We start from the raw sequence: 22664 nt of genomic DNA, 5'->3' as shown, positions 1-22664 counted from the left end.
ACAATTTATCAAGGTGATGTTGTCAAAACAGGACAGTAAGGAAGATTTTACAGATACAGAACAGTGTGGTGGGGTCACCTGTAGCTCAACATGAACCCAAAATCACGGTTGAGGTCATCTTCATAGGTATGGAACTTGGCTATCAGCCGCCGCTCAGCAATTCTGCGTTGTTGTGTATCTTTAAGTCCAGTTTGGAGGATGCTTACCCGAAGAATGGAAGCTGAATGTCCTTGACTACTGAAGTGTTTCCCCAACTGGGAGAGAATATTCCTGTCTGGCGATTGTTGCGAGATTCATCCGTTATCATAGTGTCAGTATGGTTTTGCCAATATATCATGCCTCGGGGCATCCTTGCCTGCAGTATATGAGATAGACAACATTGGCCGAGTCATATGAGTATCTGGCATGTACATGGTGGGTGGTGTTCCCACATGTGATGGTAGTATCCATGTTGATGATCTGACATGTCTTGCAGAGGTTACCATGGCAGAGTTGTGTGGTATTGAGGTCCATATTGTCTTGAAGGCTGGGTAGTTTGCTGTACCCATGAAGACAGCCTCAACCATGATCTTGAGTTCATGTCATGCTAAGGTGACCCCACCAAACTGTATCTGTAAAACCTTCTTTACTGTCGTTTTTTTTTATAAATAAGAGGTTTGTGATGCTTCTTAGTTGAACTCAAAGCTGGAGCAGATTTGGGGAGATTCTCTGTTGACATCTCCTGCTTTTCTTAATAAGAGTCACTGGACTTGAAACATTAACTCTGCTTTCTCTGCACAGATCTTGCCAGACCTGCTCAGTTTTTCCAACAATGTCTGTTTTTGTTTATGATATTGCTGTTTACCTTGGCAGCCCAGAAGACTTGCTACTTTGATGGCTTTGGTGGAAGTGTTTTCAAGCAGATTCTAGCTGATTTTAGAAGCAGAAAATATGACTAAGTTTAAAGCGCTTTCCCTCAAGCAAAGGGATAGTGTGTTGGTGGATTCCAGCATTATGTGATATTGTTTAGCAACTGAGTATCACCCAGTCTAACTTAGCACAAGTGCCAGAGGTTGCAAGATTTGCAACAAGATTTGAATGGTCTATTTATGTCCAGTTTTAAAATGTGTTGACTGTATGCTAATAGTATAGTAGGGTATGAGATCCATGCTCCATCTCTGTGGAATAGAGTCATAGAGTCAAACAGTGTGAAAACAGACCTTTCAGCCTAACTTGTCCATGTTGACCAGGTTTCCTAAAGTGAATTAGTTCCATTTGCTTGCATTTGGCCCGTATCCCTGTAAACCTTACCTATCCATGTACCTATCCAAATGTTTTTTAAATGTTGTAATTGTACTTGCCTCTACCACTTCATCTGCCAGCTAGTTTCATATACACACCATCCTCTGTGTGAAAAAGCTGCCCCTCACGTCACTTTTAATTCTTTCCCCTCTCGCTTAAACCTAAGCCCTCTAGTTTTGGACTCTCCTACTTGGGGAAAAGACCTTGGTTATTCACGTTATCTTTTATAAACCTCTATGAGGTCACCTCTCAGGCTCCTATGCTCCAGGGAATAAAAACTCCCAGTCTATCCAGCCTCTCCTTAAAAGTCAAACCTTCCAATCGCAGTGACATCCTTATAAGTCTTCTTTGCTACCTCTCCAGTTTAGTAATACCCTTCATATAGCAGAATTGTATGCAGTACTGCAAATGTGGCCTTACCAATGTCTTGTGCAGCCATAACATGACGTCCCAACTCCTATACTCAGTGCTGTGACCGCTGAAGGTAAACTTGCCAAACACCTTGCTCATCACCCTCTCTACCTGTGACACCAATTTCAAGGAACTATGTACCTGCACCCCTAGGTGTCTCTGGTTGAAAACACTCCCAGGGTCCTATCATTAACTGTGTAAGCCATGCCCTGGTTTGTCTTATCAAAGTGCAACGCATCGCATTTATCTAAATTACACTCCACCTGCCATTCCTCGGCCCACTGGCCCAATTGATCAAGATCCCATTGTACTCTTAGATAATCATATTCACTGTCCACTATGCCACCAGTTTGGTGTCATCTGCAAACTTACTAACTATGCCTCCTTTATTCTCATCTAAAACCTCAAACTGTGGCTGCCGATGACATAAATATCTTTGCTAGGGCCCCCACTATTTCTTTCTAGCTTCTTACAGTGCCCTGGGATACACTTGATCAGATCCCAGGATTTATCTATCTTTATGCGTTTTAAGACCTCCAGCACCTCCTCTTCTGTAAAGTGGACTCTTTTCAAGAAGTTACTATTTATTACCCCCAAGTTCCATATGGTTCCACGTATCATAATACAACTACAGATCTCCAGCAGTATTGGTTATTGTCACCTCTGAAGTATCCAGAGGTTCCTTCTTTGCCCAATTCATTCTACTGTTTACAGATGGCCATCTAGGAATGTCACCTGCTGACTGTCAATCTGTTTCCACGTGTATATTGATGAATTCAAATCTGGAATTCCACAATATTGTCAATTCCACAGCCACCTTTGCTGTGTGCTATTTTAAATAACAGCATTGGGATGAAATAATGTAACAATGCTTTCAATGTTTGGTGCAAGAACTGAAATTCTTGATTTTAGGATACCTTTGAATGCCTATATTGCAAGTTAACCATTTGTTTCTGATATTTTGACATATCTATCTGCTGTACTGTATCACATCTATATTGCAACATGGTAGCAAAATTGAGAAAAGTGGTGAAGGTCAGATGTCGTGAATAGAAAGATTGTGGGGTTTAATGAAAATTCTCCTGGTGATATTGTAACTAATTAGCAACCTTATCTTTCGTGACTTTTCTTGTCAACCAAGTTAGGGTGAGAGCTGACTCGTTTACATTATTGTCTTAAAACATGCATTTTTAAGTTCTGCTATTTCCATTTGGATTTGTGATCAATACTTAATACAGCAACTTTTCCTTGTTTTTAGCTGTGGCAACTATATAACAAATCTCCAGCAATTGGATATTATTTTGTGGATAGTGGTGTGTTCCAATGTAGGTAAGGCAAAGTATGTTATTATTAATGGCTTCTAACCAGTGTTTTTTCCTAAAATGAATTACACACAAATGTACACCTTATGTCAAGCTTGTGTCAATGTACATCGTTCAATATTATCTTGCTTTAAAGACAGCAGAATGAGAAAAAATAGCTTATGTATATCATAAGGGGACATACCATCCAGCTTGCTGATTGTTTGTTAAATGTCTCCCCTTCCCCTCCACACCCCAATCTGTTACTTCTTCAGTAGTTTCCTCTGATTTTCTTTTCCCCATTACACCTTCTCTTTCACACTGGCGTATTAAAGATTCATAGGTGGCATCAGTTCCCAATATGTTGGGTCAATGATTATTTTTCAGTGATGAACCTGGTGCTAATGGGTCATTCAACATATCAGGCAGCAAAGCAGATTCAAATCATGCCAATGATCCATCCTGTCTAAGGAAAATACCCCATGTAGCCAGTGACCCTGTTGAAGTCTTCTATCAATCAGGAACAGAAATGTTGCTTTTTCTTCTCATCACTACATTTGAACATAAGGCACATCCAAGAACTCAAAATCACCTTGGCTAGGCTTGGCAAGCTCAGCACACATCATAACAAAACAAAATATTCTCGATTCTAGAAATCTTACATAAAAAGAGAACATTCTGGAAATGTGTGGCTGGTTAGATAGCATCTGTGGGGATCGAAACACAGCAAATGTTTCAGATTGATGATCTTTAATCAGAATTACTGTTCTCGTTATCACAAAAAAAATCAATCTGAAATGTTATTGCTGTTTCTGTGTCAGCAGATGTTGCCTGACTTGCTGCATATTTTCAGCACTTTCCATTTTTATTTCAGTACGAACAATTGGTAGAATGTGTGACATTCCTGGTCTCTATTTCTCTGTGACTTTTATACTGCTCACTCAGGCATTGAGCTGATCAGAAATCTGAGAACACCCTCCTTCAACGATAAAAGGAAGTTAAATTCTTATAAGCTGAGTGCTTTTTTTAAACCACAATTTATTCAGACTTACATATCTAAGCAGACTCAGCTAATTTTCATTTAATTCATGTGTGTTCTTTCTGAATTAGCATATAAAATTCTAATGATATTTCCACAGAGAACTATTGAACATTGCATAATATTAAATGATCTAGCCACAGAATATGACAATGCTAAAAATATGAAACCCATAATTTGCATCGATCCACAAACTTGTTTAAGATAAAATGCATTACAAACCTGTTGCTTCAAGTATTATTCAGGACTCGATCAAAAATGATTAAGCCATCCATTTTAGTGCTGAAGCTTGCCCTGACTTTCAGAACAAGACTTGACAGGTGCAAGGCAGGTATTTTTCTGCAATGATTCTGGAGGCAATGGCTGAAGGGTGTAGATCTACCATCTTGACCACCAGTGTATCAGTACTCAGCACATACTAATCATAAAAATGCTGCACTTATGCATTTATATAGACCTTCCACAGCTGGTGAGCAAAAAAAATGTGGTTTATGATTTTCAAACAGCTGTTTATACCATATTTTGGTGCAATTCTGTAGAATCCAGCCTACGGTTTCAAAGAATTGCATTTCATATTTTCACTGTTTTAGGCTTTATTACACAACAGTCTTGCAACATAAAAAAAGCATAATGTCACAATACAGAACAAAAAATGCAGTAAAATGAAAAACATGATAGAGAAGCAAATATAACTGACAAACTTGTAGGACATAGTTTGTTACCGTTGATGCCATTATATCATTCAATGGAAGACACCATTAAAACAAAATTAATACAAAATATGAGCATAGATGAAATTAAACTGAGAAACAATAAAAGTAAAGAGAAGATTGTGAGGAAAATCGAGATCTTTCTGGTCTTCCTATACTGTCAGAACCACATTTTAACAAACATGCTATGAGACAAATTTTCCAAGCAAAGTTCCCTCTGAATATATTTTTCTGCTGCATAGGCCTCTGAGGTCTGAATGCACTAGTGGATTTTAAAACCGGAGTCGGTGCTTGTTACGCCATTGGCCTGGTGATTGGTATGTGTGGAACATCTGCAAGGGAACATAATTTCCAAGGAGTGACAATCTCCCACAGAAGTGTAATGCCAAGTATGTAGGTGGCCAGCTAGATAGACAGTAGGTTTCTAGAGTACAGAATGCCAGATAGCAAGGGCTAGGGTGCCAGGTATTAGGATGCAGGCTGTGTGATAGGTAGGATGCCAAGTGGGAAGGGGTAGTGTGCAAGTGTTTAGGGTGCCAGGGTGCAAAGTAGCATGGGCTGGGGGGATCTATAATTGATGGAGTGTTTCAGGATAAGTGGAGTGGGGTGAGAGAAATTGTCTATGTTTGGGTGTGTGTTAAGTAACAATGGGACCAGTATATAATTATTCAGGAGTTGCACTATGTATTTAATTATCTAACTTCTCCTGAGTAACTATTCACTTAATTTCACTGAAACCTTCTGAATTCTCTGAGTTAAAGGGAGATATTTGGAAGGCTGCAGGCGTAGAGGCCCAGTGGAATTCTTTCAGAGTCTGCTACAATGAGGATTCCATGGGGTCTCCACACACAATTCTCATCCAGACTGGAATAACAACTACCTATCTAGTTGAAAATCTGGGCCTATGTATTTAAATGAATTTCTGTGTGGAAAATAAAGTAAATTAAATTATGTTCATAATTTGAGTGGTGATATGGTTATGAAAACATACACCTCAAATTGGTATGTCCAGACCAAAGAAGTGGTCAGAGTCAGGCTTGGATATTTTGGAGAGATAATCAAAAGCATGTTTTAAAATTATCTCTTTGAATATTTTTATGGGTCTAGCTAGAGGAGGGACAGATGGGAAGCAGCAGAGCCAAAGCAATCATTAGCTCTTCACATTTGGTGTTGGAGGAGGGGAAAGAAGGACTTAGTACAGCAATTACAGTGGGGAATTATCTGCAGTGGGTGAAGTTAGCAGTAAACCAAATGGAGAACTATGTTTGCCATTACCTTGCAACATAGAGTTAGCACACTGAGTGTCAGTAACAATGGATTGAAATTTTGTTGTGATTCCTTGAAGACATGCAGCAATGTTGATCTGTGGGATATAGGTTTAGAATAGGAGAGAAGACCATCATTCGCACAATTATTGGGTGTATCTCTATTTTCAGTTGAGCAGTCATCATACAGGGGATGCAGGAAGTCTTAGGAATCCCCTGTGGAGAGATTAGCACTATATAGCTTTTTTCAAACCCTTTGAATAGCTTTCTTCTTTTTTCCCTTTTTACATTTCAAATAAGTATATGTTCACCACATTCCTGAACTCATTACTAAAACTGCACTTTCACTCATTTGCAATGCTTTTTTCAGTACTTTAATCCTCAGTTTTAGGAAAATGCTTTGACATGGGATTCTCAGATAACCAGATGAGTAGACCTTACTGTATTAAGAAAAGCAGCTCCTGATTTGAATAATGAATGTAGGCTTTTTTTTTCTTTTGTTTTTAATCTTAGTAAAATATGTAGTAAATAAGCTAGTTTACTATGAGTTTCTCACAGTATTAAGTTATCATTGATGACAGTAAATAACATATGTATAAGTGTATATATACTATAAGTGATTCAACATCATAACTTTAAGCAGGAAACAGCTGCCATGTAGCTATTTAAAATGAGCCTAGATTTTCATTATTGGCCATCTGCTGTATTGATGTACATTGGTTAGTCAATAGAAGAATGTAAGTAATAAAGTTCTATTCTGTCAAACCTCCATCCCTTTGAGCTGCAGCATTTGTGAATGGTGGCATAGATTAGAAATGTACAAAACAACTGCCTCCAACAGGTAGGGGCTTCTTTTTAAATATTCATTTGTAGGGAGGCTATTTCAAGTGGTATAGTATTTCCTGAGGTTTGAAGATTAGGAGTGTGTTTCTAACATACTTATTTAGCATTTAGAGTTGCTGAAAATCAGCTGTGGCAACAATTGATATGAATGTCACAGGTCAAGTAAAACAATGTAGATTGAAGTTAATCATTACTTGTTCGCTTGTATTTCTTTTTTCGTTAAAGAAAGGAAAGCAAACCACAAAGGTTAGGCCGTGCAAAGAGGTAATTTTTACTGAGCTACTGGGACCCAGAGCAGAAGCAGGTAGACATTTTTTGTCAGACAGTTAATGCGTGCATATTTTAATCAAACAGCACTATTGTGATATGTAAATAACACTCTAATGTTGAATACCATGCAATAATCCCAATGTGTGTCTTGCTTTAAATAGCACTTCATTAAGTAAGGTATGTTAGACTCTGAAAGCTCACAGGCTCGAAGATGACACTAATCATACCTGCGGTCCCTGGCACAAAAATTACAGTGGGAAATTATCAGCAGTGGGTGAAGTCAGCAATAAACCAAATGGGGAACTATGCTTGCCATTATCTTGCAACATAGAGTTAGCACATTTGATATTAGTAACAATGGATTGAAATTTTGCTGTGATCCCTTGGAGACATGCACTAATGTTGATCCTTGGGATCTCGGTTTGGTATAGAACAATGGAACATCATTCTCACAATTATTGGGTACATCGCTATTCTCAGTTGAGCAGTCATCACACAGGGAATGCAGGGAGGGTTAAGAATCCCTTGTGGAGAGTTCAGCATATGGATTGGGCTAGTTAACATGATTCTTACCAGTTGTTATCTGCTTATAAACTGAGCAATGGACAGAAACTTTAGGCAATATCTACAGTTTACTGGCTAGAAATGTATTGGAACCTTTAACATACTGGTCTAAAAATAAATTGCTAGAGTTAATAAAACAGTGAAGTGCAAAGTCTATCTGCTGATCACTATCTTTAGCAGTTGTTCTGTTTTCTCACTGCGGCGTTATCGGGGTTTTTTTATTTCTATATAGCAGTTGTAAGCTTCTGTCTAAAATTTCATGAAATAAACCTGTTTTAATATTTTTAACTGGCTAGCATAAGTAGGCTAGGATTTGTAGTGACTATTGCAGTGTTAGGCAGTCAAGCTTTCCACTGGCCATGGTTTCTCTTCTGGGAACAGCTATGGTAAGTCATCTGTGATCATCATGAATTACAACATTTAAAAGGTATCTGGAAGGGTACATGAATAGGAAGGATTTAGAGGGATATGGGCCAAATACTGGCAATTGGGACTAGATCAGTTTAGGATATCTGGTTGGCGTGGATGAATGAGACTGAAGGGTCTGTTTCTGTGCGTATGGCTCTATGACTCAATGTCTTTTCCTCAATTACCTTGTCATCTTAGTTTAACTAGCCTAGATGTACATGATCAAATTCTACTGTAATATTTACACTCCATTTTTGATTCAGAGGTTGTGGCACAAACTTTGGATTTACAGCAAATGTATTTTCGGATGCTGTAAGTGGCCTTTTAAACGTTCAAAATCACAACCACAGTACACATGTATACTTTGGTCAAATTGCACCAGATGCCATTTTGGTGATGGGACACATGCATGTATTGAACATCTGGTACTGTAAGCAAGTTATGATATCACATGCTGGTTCAATGCCAGTGGGAGTTCGGCACACAAGTTTGTAGGTCCTAATCAATCTGTTCAGAACTGGTATTAGACCCTCTGGAACAGGTGGGACTTGAACCCAGGTTTCTTGGCCCACAGGTAAGGACACTACCAATGTGGCCCGAAAGCCTTCAACACTACTCAAGTTTCTTTTTTATATAATGTTAACGTTACTCAAGTTATTTTCATCAACCTGCTCAGGCATGTTGTGATACACTTGCAGGGACCTGAATCTGGACCTTCTGACACAGAGGCAGGAGCACTATCACTGCCACAAGAGTCCTAACATTATTCAAGATTTTTTTTTCCACCACCAGGAAAACCTGGGACCTTTTAAATAGATAGGATTGGATATAAAACAGGCTGAGTTAGGAATGACCCTCAATCAATAGACTTTTTTTTGTGCCACTGGACACAAGAGGGCCCAGCAATAATGCTTAAATTTTCCCCAAAGCACCCGTGGCTGTATGTAATGCTTTTTTTAAAACATACGTGACATAGAAAAAATACACCATTGTGTATATATTTTGTTATTCATTGTTTTCCATCACCAGGAAAACACCCATGTGGCTAATGAAACATTTATAAGCAAAGCCTATTATGGGCAATGCTGTCATTAAAAAGTGAAGGGAGTTTAGTGAGAGACGGAGGAAACAAAATCAAAATAGAGTTGAAGGGGAAATAAAGCACTCCATCCCCCATAATATTACTCAAGTTAACACCATCCCTTAATTGCGCACAACTGAACACATGCTTGGAAGCAGAAAGGACAATGCACCATTACTATTTAAAGGTATCATTTAACTAATTTCAAGTTTCTAGTTGATAGATTTCTACTGCCTGTGTTTTTTTTTGTAATTCATTTTAGGGGCATTGGTATCACTGGCATGGCCAACATTTATTGGCCATCTTTAAGTGCCTTTAAGATGGTGATGAGCCACTATCTTGAATATATTTGTGTGGCTTGTCAGCTCAATTCAAAAAGCAGTTATGAGTCAAGACACATTGCTGAGGGTCTGGAGTCACATAGGCCAGACTGAGTTGGGATGGCAAATTTTCTTTCCTAAGCAACATAAACAAAGCAAAAACCTCTCTGGATTGCTAATGTTGCTTCCACAAAAATCCCCTTGTGCTTCAGATTTCCAAAGCCTTTCCCTGTTTCGAAAAAAGTTTATACCTAGGCACTATGGAAATGTGCAAGAGTTATTAATTGGCATCAGTATACTAAATTGCATACTTTAATTTATAAATTTAGTTTGAAATGCTTATTTATGTTACCTTTCATTTTCACACTGTGGTCTATTGAACACTGTAATAGTGATAGTGGTAAGGTGTCGGATACTGGGTTAATAGAGAATTGTGGTTTTGTTTTCTGGTATCACGGTTGATCCATTATTCACAGACAACCCAGCCAAAAAGGGGATCTGTTAGTTGATCCTTCCTTTCCCCTTTCTCTTTTTCATCCATTCTTCATTCTCTATTTGCCCTAGCATTATTTGAGCACATGAATCATCCGATCTAACACATTTTGTGTGATACCATGGCTTTCATTGAAATTATGCTATCCTTTGTGCATACCTGAGTCATGAGGAGTGTTGTCCATGGATGTCCATTGTTACCAATCAGTTATCCTTTGACTTGTTGTTGTCACTTCAGAGTTGATGGCATTGTGGAATGAAGGCATCAAGTTACTTCCTGGACAATGTGCATTGCCTGTATGGAAAAAGTCAAAGGGGAGGAGGGCACAGCAGAGGTCAAAACTTCCACAACAAGTAAAAGAAAAAAGTGTATGAAAGCGTCAGGAATATAACTTCAGGCACAACAGATAAGGGGAAAACGAAGGGTGGGGGGCAGTCAACACAGACCTGAGGGTTTGTACTTAAATGCACACTGTATGCAAAACAAAGTAAATGAGCTTGTAGCGCTGATTGAAACTGGCAGAATAGTTGTCCTAATTCTTTCAATTTTTTAAGACTTAGCTTCAGCCATGGTTGGGCTGGCTGAGTGTTGGGCAATAGCTAAGACACTGGCTGTGTGCAAATGGGTGGAAGACAAATGCTGTCATCCTGAGACAATACCTCCACAGAGCCATTGCCACTTTCCTTAAATATTGCTCTTTAATAATCCCACTAATTTTTTGGAGATCAAATTGATGTGCGGCCCTGCACACTGTACTTCTGTAGTCTAAGCATAAAGGGGGGCAGGGGGTTCTTGTGGCGCAGCAGTAGTGTCCCTACCTCAAAGCCAGAAGGCTTGTGTACAAGTCCCCGTGCTCTGAGCAGGTTGATTTTAAAAAAACAGGGTAGTAGCGTGAGTTGACATGGCAACAAGCTGATTTTGTATGCAGATGTCTGAGCTTCCACTGCAGCATTCGTAAATAGCTGGCTTCTGCTTGTGTCAGAATGGAAGCTGAGATATCAGCCATCAGATGCTGCATTATAATTGGGTTTGCAACTACACTGATAGGCTGCCAGTTTCACCCTGGAAAGATTGAGCTTCAAGCTTTGTACAAAGTCCTGTGCAATGTCAGAGCCAAACCCATTGACCTTGACAGGTTTGACAATGCACGAAGCACATAATTGTGCATACCATCAGAGAGAGAGAGAGAGAGATAGAGTGTCTAAGTTTACTGATAATATAAAGTGGGAACGAAAGGTGTGAGGAGAATGCAAGGAACTTGCAGAGATATAAAGAGAGCGGTTAAGTGAGTGGACAACAGAGAGGCAGGTGAAGTATAATCTGATGAAATATGAGATTATTCACTTAGGGAGTAGGAATTGAAATATAGTTTTTTTTAAAGAAGACATGAAGCTTCTACATTTTAAAGTTTTCACTTGGATGTATTTGTACGAGGAACATGAAAAGTTAGCATGATACTTGGAGGCAATTCCAAAAGGAGGATGGCACATCAGCCTATTTTGCAAGTGAATTAGAATACAAAATAAGGAAGTCTTGCCACAGTTATAGGGGACTCTAGTGAGATCACACCTAGAGTATTGTGTGAAATTTTGGTTTCCATATTTAAGAAAGGATATGGTTGTAATGGAGACAGTACAGCAAAGGTTCGCGCAGTTGTTCATGGATTGAAACAGCCATTCATCCCCTCAAGCCTACTCTGCTATCCAATAAGATCATGGCCGATATGATTGAGGCCTTAACTTTACTTTCCTACCTGATCTCCAAACCCCCATAACCTTTGGCTCCATTATCAGTTGAGTGAACCTGCTCTGAACAGCTTTTAAGTTCATCATATCCTTCTTTAAGTAAGGAGACCAGAACTGTACACAGTACTTCAAATACGCTCTAACCAAGACTCTGTTTAGCTGTAGCAATACTTCCCTACCTTTTATATTCAATTCTCCTAACTATAATTACCAGCATTCTAGCAAGGGAGTATTGCATTGTCAAAGGGTCAGTAATGAGGGAGGGTTGCATTGTCAAAGAATCTGTAGGAGGGTAGCACTCGAAGAATACTATAGTATTGAAGGCTCTGTACTGAGAAAAGGCTTCACTGTGAGCACTATGGTACTGATGGATTGTTGCACTGACATTGAATTCTGAGGCAGCACTGCATCCTGCTTCATGATTCATGTGGTGTTTTTAGACTAAATGATCCCTTAGTCCCTTTAAACTATTAATAGCATTAGTGCAGTTCGCTAGTTTTATGTTTCTGTTTTATTAAGCATATTTTCCTTTCTTAATCTTCCAAGTTTATTTTTTATACATTTTCTGATCTCTGTAGAACTGTTAAGTTTTTTACTTTATCACTTGAAAATGTGTCCCTCTAAAAACCATTACATTTCCTTGTAGTTTTAATAGAAAAACATGACTTTATACACTGGGCACTTTCATAATTTTCATGTCACATAATGGCTGAATCAAAATGAACCTAGATAAGTTGTCAATCAACCTGACATGGATATGTCAGTAACTAAAACTGCAAGTGTAAATTAGGTTGATTATTCACAGGATAATTACTGATAATTAGGAACAAATACATGTTGCACTTCTCTTGTTTTTATTCATTCATGGGATTTGTTGGTATTCGGTTCATGGAGTGGTCAGGCTCTGATATCAAATGCCTTATGAATGCCGACTTAGTCTTGCAAGAACTTTGTTAAATAGCTCACTTTTTAACAAGTTGGCCTTCTGAGATCTTTTGAAGAAGCTGTAATAGTACATACTATTATTGGAGCCTCCAACTGTGTAATGATAAACATTTTGCTCTAGTTCCAGGTTGCAGAATTCTAAATTAGCCCTGTGTTTTAAAGTTTATTTATATAATGTGTTTAGAATCGCTAGTTTCCCTATAATTCCCTTCAGTATGGCCCTCATCTCCCCGTTTTCTTTCACAAAGTGGCCATTCATTTCCGAAACTGAAAGATATCCATTAGAAACTAATTCTAAATTCCTAATACCAAGCAAGTGTATTAGCCACTCTTTTGGCTTTAAAGTTAATAAATCATTCTTGCCAGTGTTCCATTTGCCTGTCTGTCATGTCATCCTATGTCATACATGTTTGGGTTAAGTTTCATTGATACAAACTCCCTACAGTATCTTTCTTAAGCAGCTGCTACCCGTGTGCTTATTCGACAGCAAATATTTGCAGACTATTTTTCATGGGAGAATCACAGTTCAGTCTGACTCAATCCTCACATGATGTTTACGCATATACTATTATTTACGAAATGTTGATGCAATCTCAATCAGGAATAATAATTGACATTTTTATCCTTTTCAAACCCAGGATGGCACCTACTGTTACTCCAATTGAAAAAGCTGATTCAGACCATAGATTCTACCTGAGTCCCCCCTGGTCTGTATCATTACCTGTAAATTGATTGAGTTGGGAGAAGCTGTTCAGTCTTTAGTTCATCAATGTATTCATTACTGGATCCCTATTTAAGCTTCTATGAATTGTTTTGTTTGATGAAGGCGATATTAACTTTCTTTTTCTGATATTGATCTTTTTATTTGCAGCAATGTTACAACATATTTCTGGTTGCAATTTGCATTGCCAAAAGAACATGACCTTTTGATTAAATATACACTAAGTGTGGAAATGCTGTTAAATGTTTTACGACAACATCTTTATCTTGATGGAAAAGCAAAGAATATAGAAGTTGAACCATCTTCTGTCAAACTACGGTGTAAGTGCTTTATTTATATACTGTATAAATCTAGCCAAGGTTACCAGAAGAAAGCTTATACCCTTGATTACCAGCTTGGTTTAGGCTTAAGCTCAACTATGCTGTAATATTGTGGTTTAGAATGTTTAAAATTTACATTTGGAATATAGAATTTAATGTAGCCCTCTAAGATGTTGCTTCCTAAACCAAATATACTAACTTTGTCTGTCCCCTTTAAGATGTAATACTGTGCATTGCTCTGCTAAATTTGTGGTCATCCTTTTGGATGAGGTGACAGGGTAGGGTTTTTCTGGATAAATAATGTAAGATAAGCTAATAATCTTCATCTTTTTATTTATTTTGTGAGTTGTAGCTTGGTCACATATAAGTGAATTAAAAGACATTACAGTAATCTAGTATAGCTTGTGATGATTATCCTTTATCGACAAAACAATGACTAACATTCAAACTACAGCAAAACATCTAAAAGCAGTCTTTAAATAATAGAGCTATAAAGTATGAACCTGAACAGAGTAAATCTGGCTCAACCATTGATACTATATTTCACTTTTGTCATTTACACACACTTGCATTTTGTTTGCTCTTCCTTTAACCATACATTCATTTTCTTTGTGGACGGGAACAAGGGGTGATGTAGGTAATTCTTCAAATTGAAAGTGTCCTGTCTTTTATTGACTGACTTGTATTTTGGGCCTTTTACAGTTGCTGATGATGGATATGTTCGAAGCTTGAAAATTGGTAAGTGGCTGAAGTGTAATGCAATATTCAGAGGAGGAAGCATCAGAATCTAAATTTCGGTGGAATAGAAATCATCAGGGTTAAATAATGATTGCATTTATATCATACTTTTCACCATAAAACATATTAAATTACTGCTTTTGAGGTATAAATTATTATATTAGCACTTTCTTTACACATTTAGTTTAAAAAGTGGGCAGGGGAAGTTTAGAATTTTTTGGTGATAGAGTTCCCATAATCTTGAATGCATCGCCTAAACAGATATTTTAAGGAGATTCAGTCATGTTGCTCAAGAAGAATTGGGTATGAATTAGAATAAAAATAAGTGCTTCAGTGCTGTGAGGAAACAGCAGCAATTTGGGACTAAGAAGGATTAATATAGACTTGGTGGACCAATGTCCCCTTTTATACCATAAGGTTCTATTTAGAGAACCTAACCTAGAGGAACACTTTTTGATTTTGATGCAAGTTGTAGGGAGGGATAGTGGAGGGACAGCGGATACTGTTAATACCAGCTGAATGTTAACATGTTGGGAAGTTGGCTCCACATTTGAACTGGAGTGCACTAGCCTATCTGTAAGACCCTTTGGGAGATCCTGATTGCCTTTTACCATGTTAATAAATGATATTTCAACAGATTTGCACTTTAATGGCACATTATGGTTTCCCAATCTTCCTGAAACTCAACAGTGAAAGTCAGATGAGATCATAGTAGCAATTAAGGACTGGTTGAAATGCTGCATTGCATAATTGGCATTTTCCGCCCCTTTCTTACCTTCTAATTAGAAATAATTTGTTCACAATAGAGTTTATTCTTCAGAAGTGCTTTAGCTCATTTTTCTTTGTTAAAGGCCTTACATAAACATATGTTTTGTTGATCCTCTTGAGCAATATAGTCAACAATGTCCTAGAAACTACTCTTGCTCCACTAACCTCGTTGGAAATCAGAAACCTCATTATTGCACATAAATGCAGCCATGATGGAAGTTTGTTCCTTAGTTCAGGATGAAAATTATCTAGCTAAGAAGATCTGGTTAGCCTACGTACTAGAATAGATTAAGTAAGTATCCTAATTTCTTTAGGTTTGCTTGTGTCTTTTTAGGTCAATGTGCGTTTCGTGTTCTATTATTGAGCAAAGAAAAGACATTTGGATCACTAAGAATAGGGAACTGCAGTACAAACAACAACACCTATTGGCTGGTGCAAGGACAAAGTGATCACTCCATCAAAACTGTAATTTCAACTGAAGCTGAAGGATCTGTCTGCACCGGTGTGAATGTGACAATGTATAATACATGGATTCCAGATTCTAAGCAAACTGTTAGTAAGTACGTGTCATTTAGAGAAATTTTGCAGTGGATCAATATGAATATAAAATTGTATTTTTGCAGTTTTGTCTTGTAGAATATGACATTTATATCATGTATTGTAATTGCCTAGTTTAATAAACTCCACAATTTAAATTATTCCCTTTCTGGGGGGTAAAGATAACAGATAATTTGATTTAAGTCTATAAGATCCTGAACAGTCTTGACAAGTTGGACATGGAAAGGGTGTTTACTCTTCTTGGTCAGTCTAGTATTAGGAAGTTTTAATATTAAGGGATACCCCTAGGGGACAGAGAGGAAAGGAAATTTTCTCTCTGGGCTTGTGTGCCTTTGGAGTTTCAGTCAGCGACAGAGGCGGAGTCATTGAATATTTTTAAAGCAGAGATAAATAAATTCATGTTAGGCAAGGAAATCAGAGATTGTTGGGTAGATGGAAATGTGGACTTTTGAAGCACAAAAGATCAGCCTTGGTCTTATTGAATAGCAAAGCCAGCTTGAGAAATCAAATCGTCTCCTTACTAAAAACACACTTTCTAGTGATGCTACTTAAGTGTTTTTGGACTGAAGAAATGGTAAATGGGCAAGTAAAGAGGCAACAGTGTAATGGTATTACACTGGACTAGTAATCTAGACATCCAAAAAATGTTCTAGAGATCCAGTTTGAATCCCACAAAGGAAGATGCTGAAATTTGAATTCAAAAAAATCTGCAATTAACTGGTCAACTGATGCTCAAGAAATCATTGTTGATTATTATAAAAACCCAAGAGCAGTAGGTGTTGAAAATCTGAAACAAAAACAGAAATTGCTGGAGAAACTCAGCAGGTCTGTTAGCATCTGTGGAGAGAAAACAGAGTTAATGTATTGAATCCAGTGACCTTTCTTCCGGTGACACAGTTTTGAAGAGGGTCACTGGACCTGAAATGATAACTCTGTTTTCTCTCCACAGTTGCTGCCAGACCTGCTGAATTTCTACAGAAATTTCTGTTTCTATTATAAAAACCCATCTGGTTCACTAATATCCTTTAGGGAAGGAAACTGCTGTGACAGTTGTCTCAGATTAGTCAAGCAACAGCCTGATATAGTCATGCTTACCGAATGATACCTCACAAACAATGTACCAGACAGTGCCATCATGATCCCTAGGTATGTTCTGTTCCACCAGCAGAGGTGGCATTGTGGGGTACTATCAGGAGGGATCTGCCTTAGGAGTCTTCAACATTGACTCCTGAACCCATGAAGTCCCATCAGGTCAAATGTGGGCAAGGAAACCTCCTGCTGATGACCATATACCGCTCCATTCAGCTCATGAATCAGTACTGTTCCATATTGAACAGAACTTAGAGGAAGCACTGAGGGTGGCAAGGGTGCAGAATGTACTCTGTGTGGGTGACTTCAATATCCATCACCAAGACTGGTTCGGCAGCACTACCAATAACTGAGCCAGTCAAGTCTTAAAGAAAATAAATGCTAGACTGGATCCGCAGCAGGTGGGGATATAGATACTTGACCTCATCCATGCCAATTTGCCTGCCCAAGATGCATCTGTCCATGACAGCACTAGTAAGAGTGACCACCACACAGCCCTCATGGAGATAAAATCCCATTTTCACATTGAGAATATACTCCGTCATGGTGTGTGGTACTATCAATTTGCTAAATGGGATAAACTTCGAACAGATCTAGCAACTTGAGACTGGACATCCATGACAAGCTGTGGAGTATCAGCAGCAGCTGAATTGTATTCCTACACAGTTTATAACCTCATGGCCAGGCATACCTCCACTCTACCATAACTATCAAGCCAAGGGATCAACCTTGGTTCATTGAAGAGTGCAGGAGGGTATGCCAGGAGCAGCATTAGGTGTACCTAAAGATGAGGTATCACCCTAGTGAATCCAGAATACTTGCATGCCAAACAGTATAAGCAGCAAGTGATAAGCAAAGCTAAGTGATTCAACAACCAACAGATCGGATCTAACGTGCAGTCCTGCCACATCTAGTCATGAATGATGTTGGACAAGCGAACATCTCACTGGAGTAGGAGGCTCCACAAACCTCCCAATTCTCAAAAATGGGGGAACCCAGCACATCAGTGCAAAAGATAAGGCTGAATTTGCAACAATCTTCAGCCAGAAGTGCCAAGTGAACGATCCATCTCTGCCTCCTCCAGAAGTCCCCAGTATCGCAGAAGACAGACTTCAGCCAATTTGATTCAATCCATGTGATATCAAGAAATGGTTAGAGGCACTGAATGCAATAATGGCTATGGACCCTAAAAATATTCCAGCATTAGTACTCAAGACTTGAGCTCCAGAACTTGCCACACCCCTAGCCAAACTGTTCCAGTACAGCTACAACATTGACACCAATTGGACAATGTGGAAATTTCCCAGATATTTCCTGAACACACAAAGCACGACAAATCCAACCCGGCCAATTACCACCCCATGGGTCTTCTCTCAGTCATTAAGTAAAGTGATGAAAGATGTCATAAACAATGCTTTCAATCAACACTTACTCAGCAAAAACCTGCTCCATGACGCTCAGTTTGAGTTCTGCCTGAACCACTCAGCTCCTGACCTCATTACAGCCTTGGTCCAAACATGGACAAAAGAGCTGAATTCCAGAGGTGATGTGAGCATGACTGCTGTTGTCATCAAGTCTACATTTGATCGAGTGTAGTACAAAGGTGCCCTTGCAAAACTGGAGTCAGTAGAAATTGGGGGTAACTCAGTTGGAGTCATACCTGGCACAAAGGAAGATTGTTTTGGTGGCCATAAAAGTGCCAAACAAGAGAGGATCTAACTATCACCTCTTGAAATACAATGATATCATTAGCACTGAATTTCTCACTATCAAATTTCTGGTTGTTACCATTGATCAGAAACTGATTTAGACTAGTCATATAAATACTGTGGCTATAAGAGCAGGTTAGTGGCTGGGAATCTTGTAGTGAGTAACTCTCCTCCTGACTCGTTAAAATCCTGTCCACCATCTACAAGACACAAGTCTGGATTGTGATGGAATACATTCCAGGTGCCTGGATGGGTGCAGTTCCACAACACTTGAAACTGAACACCATCCAAGGTAAAGCAGCCACTTGATTGGCACTACATCCACAAGCATTCAGATCCTCTACCACCAACTCTTAGAGCAGCTATATCACCTACAAGATGCACTGTAGAAATTCATCAAGAATGCTTAGATAACGCCTTCTAAACCCACCCCCACTACTATCTATCAGAACACAGGCAGCAGATACATGGGAATACAACCACCACCTGCAAGTTTCCCGCAAACCATTCACAATTCAGATTTGGAAATATATCATATATATCACTATATATACATAATGTAAATATGATATGTGGAGGAGAATGTAGGGGATCTGATTTGTAAGTTTGCAGATGACACAAGGATCCGGGGGAGCTTTGGATAGTGAGGAGATTTGCAGAATTTAGATAGTCTGGAGAATTGGGTGGAGAAATGGCAGATGGAATTTAATCCAGACAAATGCAAGATGATGTATTTTGGAAGGTCGAATGCAGGAGGGAAGTATACAGTAAATGGCAGAACCCTTAGCAGCATTAACAGAGTGATCTAGGCGTACAGTTTCACAGTTTCCTGAAAGTGGCAACACAAGTGGATATGATGATCAAGAAGGGGTATGGTATGCTTGCTTTCAGTGGTTGGGGTTTGGACTATAAAAATTGGCAAGTCATATTTCAGCTGTATTGAACTTTATTTAGGCCACATTTGGAGTACTGCGCACAGTTCTGGTTCACACACTATCTCCAAGGATTTGGAGGCTTTGGAGAGGGTACAGAAAAGGTTTACCAGGATGTTGCCTGATTTGGAGGGTATTAACTATGGGGAAAAAAATTGGGCAAACTTTGTTTTCACTTGAACATCAAAGGCAGAAGGATGACCTGATAGAAGTTTACAAACTTATGAGATGCATAGGTAGAATGAATGGTTGGAGTCTTTTTCCTGGTGTAGAAATGTCAATCACTAGGGAACATAGGTTTAAGATAAAAAGTAGGAAAAGTTTAAAGAAGATATCAGAGCAAATTTCTCTTCACACCGAGGGTGGTAAGTGCCTGGAACGTGCTGCCAGAGGAGGTGATGGAAGCAGATACAGTTGCAACTGACATATATATGAATAGGCAGGGAAAAGAGGGATACAGACTGCATAAAGGAAAAGGTTTTTAAGTTTAGAAAGGTGTCATGTGTCAGCACAGGCTTGGTGGGCTGAAGGGCCTGTTCCACTGCTGTACTGTTCTTTGTTCTTTGTATCACCATTCCTTCAGTGACACTGAAAGCCAAATTCCTGCGACTCCCTAACTAACAGCATTATGGGTCTACCTTCAACAAATGGTCATCAGTATTTCAAGGCTGTAGCTCTTGGGAAATAAATGCTGGCCCAACCAGCAATGTACACCTTCTGTAAGTAAATAAATTGTAAAAAGTAAACCAATGGTATGTTCAGAGGAAGTGTGAATGGTAGAATGATTAACGTGCTGATTGAATGCAAAATCAAGAGAAAACTAAAGAAACAAAATGGAGGCAGAGATTACAGTCTAAAACAATTTAACTCAGGTTCTGGAAGGCTGTAGAGTATCAATTAAAAGATGGGATGGTGTTCCTAAAGTTTGATTTGCGCTTCACTCTAACCCTGCAGGAAGCTGAGGACAAAGAGGTCTGAGTGAGAACAAGGTGGAAAATTAAAATGATATCAACTAAAACCTCAGAATCCCACCACAGACTGAATGGAGGTGTTTCACAAAGTGGGCACCCAATCTACTATTTCTCCCTAGTGTGACATAAGCCTCGTTGTGAGCGGGGAACATTGCATTCTAAACTGAGCGAAATATGCGTAAATTGCTGTTTCACTTGAAAAGAGTGTTTGACACATTGGATGGTGAGAGAAGGTGAAAAGAAAGATGACACATTTGCTGCACTTGAATGGAAAATGCTTTGAGGAAGGGAGGGTTTTTTGAGGGGATTGAGGAATGGCTGAGGGTGTCACGGAGAGAATTGGCCCTTTAGAATGCCGAACGGAAAGATGTTTTGACAAAATCACCCTGGAAGTAACAGACATGATGAAGGATGATCACTGCTGCATACTCCACTCTTCAAAAATATCCTTGCATTCTTTCCCTAACACTTCATCTGGATCTCCCCACTCCCTTCCACAAAAAAAGACATTTCCCAACCACTACAAAACCTAACTGCTTCTCAGCTGCAGCCTTTTCCAGCACTTTCACCTGAAAAGTAACTACACCTGTCAATTATCCAGGTATTCAGGCAGGGAATGGGGGGACAAAGCCACTGTTAAAATGAAAGGCACTTGGGGAGAACCACACTACCAGGTTTCTTGGACATAATTTCTCCCCTGTTCTGAAACCCTTCTACAGTAAACATTGGGGCCATTGCTTCAAAGAGTTCTTGGTTATAATCACCTTACACTGTTCTGTTCGTGCATTTGACAACTTCAGGTTACTGAAGCATCTGATTCTAGACATCCTAGGTGGTACTGTCACTCCCCTAACATCTCTTGCTTATGAACAATGAATCTTACATACTTTCAAATGAAATGGCATAATGATATCCCTAATGAATGATTTTTGAAACTCCTGGTGATAAATGTGTTGCCTTACACTTGTAAGAACTGTTTTCATTGCATGAATATTTATGGTTTTAACAAACATGAGTTTTGTTTTCAGTTTTGCATAATTTCCTCTAACTACTGTTTTCAATTTCTGACCAATCAGTTTAACATAGGGCGATTTTCTTTAATTATAGCTTGTAGTGATTGTAACAAGGTCAGCCAGCTGGACCTCATAGAATATGAGTTCCCAGATTAGTGCGTGTATTTTGGTCCAATCAGGAAGCCTTGGCTGACAGATATAAACAGAAGTGTCAGAGACTCTTGCTTACTGAGAGCTGGCTTTGAGGGAGCTGGATCAGGTCTTGGGGTGTAAATAATTTGAAAGATTTGACATAGTTTTCAGTGGAAGGTTTTTGTTGCTGTATGCATGTTCTGGTGTGATACAGGAGATGCAATGAAATCTGTGCATTTTTATTGTGCTAAGTGTAAGTGAAGAATAAAGGTGGAATAGGTCAAAATGCAGTCTTCAGCTATCTAATTATACTGTTGGCTTTTCACTTTGCTAGGTTTTCTAAAGAACAATCTTTTCTTCTGTTATTAGATTTTAGGAGTTCCTGACCACTGATACTAAATATAATCAGTTGACCATTTGCAAGGAATTCCCAGTTTAAGTTTAAGCAGAAGTTTAGATGTGTATGCAGTTAACTAATGTATCCTAAGTATACAATCTATGACAATTGAGGATGGCTCACAGGTATCAGTGGATGAACAGACAGTTGACAGTGTAACTAATTACCTAAATTTTGAAGGATGCTCTAGCCCTAGCTCTCTTTCCCGGATGTTCAGGTTTTCTTCCCTGGGTCTTCCCTCAATCTCTTCTCCTCCATTTTCCTTCTGAAGAAGACAGCTCCCTCATGAGGGCTGCTGTCTGTAAGGACCACTTGATGAGGATTGCCCTCTGAGCACTGGTGGATATAGTTTATTTCTTGGGGCTGGTAGTCTAGAATCATCTCTTGGAATCCTCTGAGTCAATGGACATGGGACAATTATTCTTAACATCAGTATACCCGTTTTCCTGCTTGCCCACCTTTATCTCAAGGAGAATTTGTTTGTTTTTGGAGCAAAACTTTTATTTTGTTAAACCCTGTTGATAATAAGGTAAATATGGTATTTATCTGGTCCTTTAATCCACTTGTGGGATTATAGTGGTCTTGGTGGTCTTAATTGTCACTTTCATTTTACTGGTGAAATGATTTACATTTGGGAAAT

The 22664-nt window shown here is 38.9% G+C and overlaps 1 protein-coding gene across 1 annotated transcript in view; it reads left to right on the top strand.

Annotated features, from left to right (window-relative positions):
* The window catches only part of LOC109932127 (suppressor of tumorigenicity 14 protein homolog), a 51045-nt gene that overhangs the window by 4545 nt on the left and 23836 nt on the right, over positions 1–22664 (top strand). Inside the window, exons 4-7 of the mRNA XM_048602951.1 lie at positions 2951–3021; positions 13548–13717; positions 14420–14455; positions 15558–15783. Of these exons, the coding sequence (XP_048458908.1) occupies positions 2951–3021; positions 13548–13717; positions 14420–14455; positions 15558–15783 (503 nt within the window). The remainder of the gene's footprint in view (positions 1–2950; positions 3022–13547; positions 13718–14419; positions 14456–15557; positions 15784–22664) is intronic.

This window comes from Rhincodon typus, chromosome 11 (assembly GCF_021869965.1).
Source record: "Rhincodon typus isolate 14 chromosome 11, sRhiTyp1.1, whole genome shotgun sequence".
NCBI classification, from domain to species: domain Eukaryota; kingdom Metazoa; phylum Chordata; class Chondrichthyes; order Orectolobiformes; family Rhincodontidae; genus Rhincodon; species Rhincodon typus.
Note: the sequence above shows the minus strand (reverse complement) of the source record. Positions and strands in the feature narration are given on the sequence as shown.